Source organism: Coturnix japonica, chromosome 3 (assembly GCF_054131305.1).
Source record: "Coturnix japonica strain WE chromosome 3, WE-NBRP24, whole genome shotgun sequence".
Lineage (NCBI taxonomy): Eukaryota > Metazoa > Chordata > Aves > Galliformes > Phasianidae > Coturnix > Coturnix japonica.
The window spans coordinates 7,179,430-7,184,412 of record NC_140665.1 but is presented as its reverse complement, the minus strand read 5'-3'; the positions used below and the strand labels follow the sequence as shown (position 1 = coordinate 7,184,412).

The window sequence follows — 4,983 nt, the reverse complement described above, 5'->3', positions numbered from 1 at the left end:
ATCTCAAAAACTCCTCAAAGAGCAACAAAGCAGTAACTGTATTTTCCCAGTAGAGATAATTGAGATTTTACATGGCATGATGATAGACCTCATTGAAAAGTTTTCCTAGCATTACTGCTTGGTGAGGGGAGTCCTGAAGCAATGGCTCAAGCCAAAAGGAGCGCTTGGATACCTGGTGGCATCACTAAGACATGCTGGGGCATGTTTTAGGAGCCATTAATGCTTGGCTTTGGTGCAATGGAAGATGAAAGGCCTGGAGTTCCATGCTTTCAGCCAGCCAAACTCTGCAAAGAAAGCATTGCCACGCCTCCATCCTATATGGATGTGCAAAACCACCTCCTGGAAAAGAGCAATACAGAGGTCACCAAGACAAGAGTTCTGCTGAAACACCAAGCTGTGCAGCATCCCTCTGTGCTGCCTTCCCCAAATCTGCCCTGCAGCCCCAGGATGAGCAGCCCAGTGCCCAAATATCCCAAACATTTCTGAATGAAAGTGACAGGTTCAGATCCTCCGCATAAAACATACCTAGCAAAGTCTATTTGCAAAGTAAATTTACTCTGGATTTCCGATACCTTGGAAAGTTTTTTCTATTATATTTATTTAAAATTACAACAGTTTACATTAGAAACAAGCTCAAACAATTAAGGTAAAAGATAAATAACTGCATACAGTTTAATTTTACAAAATGCAAACACACATCTTTCATTGTTCCATTATCCTAGTATTAAGTGCAATATAATTGTCTGATGCATTTTCGCTGACTTAAATGCTCTGAAGTTAAACAGGCCTGACTTTTATGAAATCATCTCTATTTTCCTTCCCTGTGCTGGCAGCAGCAGAGGTGCCTCATAGTTTTGGGGGACACTTACCAGCAAGATGTGCCCCCAGTGCTCTACAGTGTCTTTCCTGGGGTGAAGAACCTACAGGGCTTGAGCTGAGGAGCAGAGAGTTCCTATGGATATCAGATGGCACCAAAGAGTGCTTGGCCCCAAGGAGTCCCCAGAAGTCCCCAAAACTGGGAGAGGTCCCTTGGGAAGGGTGAAGCTCCTAGCTCTGCCATCAGCTGTTGTGTAACACATGCCCTGTGTTGCTTGCTCCCTTGGGGGATGTGCAATTGTCAGGACTGGCTTTGAAATAATCCTTTTAGAAGGATGACAAAAAGAAGAACAGGAGGCTTATGTGCTTATGGGGTAAGGTCGATACTATACGTATCACAGCAGCACATAAAGTGATGTTATATCAACAGCACAGTACCCAAAGGTCTTGGAAACTGAGGCAAGAAATGAAAGAGGAGGGACAGGGCAAGGTGCCAGCCAACAGGCAGGTGGGGGTATGGTGGGACAGCAAGCCCTCCTCAGAGGGTTCCCGAGCTGCTCTGTGCATCCTCCATCAGGTTGGGACAAAACCTTAATGGTGGCTTTGCTTTTTCTCTATCCTCCTACCCCAAGAGACACAAGGTACAGGGATGCAGAGGGGGGTGGCACAAAATGACCATGGATACCTGGATCTGGGGTCAGCACTGGGTTCCTGCAGGCCAGCCCTAGGTTTCCCTCCTGCTCCCTCATGCTTGTGCAGCTCTGGTGCCAGTCTGGCGCAGGTGCATGTGAATGTGTGGATTTGAGAGTGGAATGAGACAGAGATGCACTTTGCCTTCATCCTTAGGCCTCCAAACGTCTGAAGCTGGTCAGAGGGCATCCAGGAGCTTGGATGAGCCAAACTCTACCCAACATCCTTAATGTATGGGGTTCATCATAGAATCATAGAATAGGTTAGGTTGGAAGGGACCTCAAGGATCATGAAGCTCCAAATCCCCGCCCCCCCCAGGCAGGGCCACCAACCTCCACATTTTATCCCACACCAGGCTGCCCAGGGCCCCATCCAACCTGGCCTTGAATACCTCCAGGGATGGATGGGGCATCATTCTTTACCTCATCACTCTCTTGGTAAAGAACTTCCCCCTGATATTCAACCTAAATCTTCCCTCCCTCAATTTAAATCCGTTTCCTCTTGTCCTGCCATTATCCACTCTTGTTAATGGTTCATAGGAATTCTGGTGTTTTCAAGCCAATGGAAAATGGGAAACAAACTGGGAACTGTCCCAGGGAGTGACGTAGAAAGGAAAGAATAGGGAAAGTGGGAAAGGCAACACTCAACTAGCAGGAGGAGGTTGAGGACAGGGGTGACCTGGGACACTCACCCAGAGCAGTGAGGCCTCAGGAATGTGCCCACCCCTTCTCACTTGGGCATCCCTGGGGAGTGGGCCACGGTCTTTGCATCCCCTCTGCCTGTGATTCCCTGGGACAAAACATGAATACCTCCCACCAAGTGCACTCAGCACATACGTGTTTGCCAAGCCATTATCTACTCCTGGGTTATGAGAAAGCATTTGTGTTTCAACGGGAATCCAATCAATAAATTCCACAGTCTTTCACCCTCTCTTCTCAGCAAACATATCCATCCCACCCTTCTACAACCGGGTTTTCTCCCTTTGCTGGAGTTAAATATTTGTGGGGCCTCTTGTTAAAACATCAGGAGCAACAGGCTGTGAGGGAGGGCTCCCAGCAGTGCTGGATGGAGCTTTCACAGGGCAAGCCTCTCCTTCTCTGTTATTCTCATGCTGTTATTCCCAATCCAGCCAGCGATTACGGCCCAAAAGAAGGCAAATCAAAGGGGAGAACCATGGCCATTCCTGCACCAGAATTGTACTGATGGGGAATTTTTTCCAAGGAACTCGTAAAGACCATATTATATCAGGGTTGTACTTAACTGGGGCTATTAGAAGGATAGTCCCTCATTCATTGAAGCAAAGGGGAAATATCTTGAAGCCTTAACGTTGACATGCTGGAGCTTGTGAATGGGAGTCTTTTGTTCCTCCAAAAAAGAATAATCCAGCAGACAATGGCATGTGAAAGCACAATCTATATTTCATAGATGACTTGTCAAGAGCCAGGCAGCCTGTTACTCTCCAACCACATGCTGAGATAAAGGAGATCCTGCAAAACCTGGGCTACAAAGGCAGATAGAGGCCTCCAAAATCAAGGGTTTGGTGGCCATGATCCAGGCAGCACGAAGGGCCCAGTGGGTGCTGGATGTGGCCCCATGGGAGCAGTGGGGCCAACAGAAATAAACAGCTCTCACATGTTCACACGCGTTAAACTATTTGGGCCTTCATGTGTATTCATGAGTCAGGCATTGGTGTGAATGCTAACAGGGAAATGATGTTGGTAAACCACAAATCCTCTGAATCAATATTGTTCCATTTGCCATACTAATAACGGCGAGCGGTGCCGCACGCGGTGGTAGTGTGAGGCTACTGGAGCAGGTTAGGGTTTCTGTGCACTTTGCAAGCACAACAAGGGAAAGTGGCATCCCGAGCTAACAGTGGTGAGATGCAACATCTGGAGCACATCTGCAGTGACAGGCGTGGATCTTCTTCCCATGCAGCATTCCTCAGAGAGATCCTGTGATGAATCCCTTGCTGGCTCATTGACAGGTGAGGCTGCTTGCAAATCCTGTGGAGTTCCTTCAGAAGGGCCTTGCAGGCTCTGCTTTAGCCCAGATCCAGTCTGAGGATGTGCAGAGGCACTGAAGGAAAAGGCAGTGGGGAGATACAAATGGTCCAGGGATGGAATACTTTGCTGGGACCTAGAAGAAGGCTTTCAGCCAGCAAACTATTCACATGTTCAAAGCACATTTTGGGCAGAAAACAGCTAAGCATCTAGGAGACTGGTTGTAAAAGCCATTTAGGTACCTGGAGTGACCAGCAAATAGTGGGTGAGATTTGGATAATCAGTTGGCTTTGTAGGTCAAGTACCTTGCTAGCTCCTGGTGGGAGGAAGGGGGATGGAGAACCCCATGTGGCACATACAGAGCCAGCCCTTCCACAGGGCAGAGGGTGTTAAAGTTCCCTTCCCTTCCCTTCCCTTCCCTTTCCCACTCTTTACCTCTTTACCTTCTCTGTCCTTTCTATTTCGCTTTTCCCTTCCTTTCTCCTTTTTTCTTCTCCCTCCCCCTCCCCCCACCCCCCTTTCACCTCTTTCCTTTTTTTTTCCCTTTCTTTTTCCTTCTTCCCTCCCCTTTTTCCTTCATTTTTTTTTCATTTTTTCATTTTTTCATTTTTTCATTTTTTTTTCCTCCCCTTTTTCCTTCATTTTTTTTTTCCCTTTCCCCTGTTTCCTTTCCTTTATCCCTCAACATTTTCAATACCCCCAGGGAAATGACAGTAAGTCTGAAGACTCCCGCATATCTTTTCCTTACCGCCAGACATAGCACTGTGTTAATGTGCATCCCACCAGCAGTGTTTGCCAGGTGCTGCCATCACACCGGTACCGCGGCGCAAACCTTTCCCAGCTGTAGGATTCCAGGTGAAAACAGTCGATTCCGGATTCCATTTCTCTCCCAGACCTCGCGCTCCCCCCAGCGGCTCCGTTGCGTTTCGGACCCGCATCCCGGACCCGCTCACTCCTCACATCTCTCTCTCTACAAATCAGGGTCTCCTTGAGCCCTGAAGGAAGGTTGTGTCCTTCCTGCTGGGGCTTGCTTTGCATTAGGGACCTTACCGTGACCCAACGCAGCCCCCCGCCCTTAGAAGATGACTCTGATGCGTGCATAGTGGGGATGCTCCGGCTCTGCCCATCAGGTATGGGAGTGATTTGCTCTGTGAGCTCATGTCCTGGAATCACACCACCCACATGCAGGCTTTTTCTGACTATCTGCTTCTTTTCTATTTTACCCAGTAGGTTTTAGGGTGCCTTCAAGCTACCCACCTGCCCTCAGAATTGCCTTCAAGAGCCTTATCCAGGGCATTCCCCATCTAAAAACACCAACGTAAACCGATTTCTCTCTGGAGAGCCAATATTCCATTAAAATCAAGCAAACAAACAAAAAACAAAAAACAAAAAAAACAAACAAAACCAAACCCAAGAACAAAACAACCCCAAACCCAGTAATTGTAGTGTTCGACCTTTGCACAGATACAAAATC

General features: G+C 47.8%; 1 protein-coding gene across 1 annotated transcript; it reads right to left on the bottom strand.

The window, feature by feature from the left end:
- Positions 1 to 1,932: 1,932 nt before the first annotated feature.
- On the bottom strand, positions 1,933 to 4,652 carry LOC116653221 (uncharacterized). Its single transcript, XM_085544307.1, has 2 exons — positions 4,258 to 4,652; positions 1,933 to 3,585 (listed from the first exon to the last, which is right to left on the bottom strand). Exons 1-2 carry the CDS (start codon positions 4,608 to 4,610, stop codon positions 3,324 to 3,326), a joined length of 615 nt encoding a protein of 204 aa, XP_085400433.1. The 5' UTR covers positions 4,611 to 4,652; the 3' UTR covers positions 1,933 to 3,323.
- Between the last annotated feature and the right edge of the window lie 331 nt (positions 4,653 to 4,983).

What these genes read in the sequence shown, in the direction of transcription:
- LOC116653221 (XM_085544307.1), bottom strand. Translation starts at nt 4,610, where the DNA reads ATGCACGCATCAGAGTCATCTTCTAAGGGCGGGGGGCTGCGTTGGGTC. An exon ending in ACACAGTGCTATGTCTGGCG is followed by an intron (nt 3,586 to 4,257) that starts GTAAGGAAAAGA and finishes CTTTTCCTTCAG; the next exon opens with TGCCTCTGCACATCCTCAGA.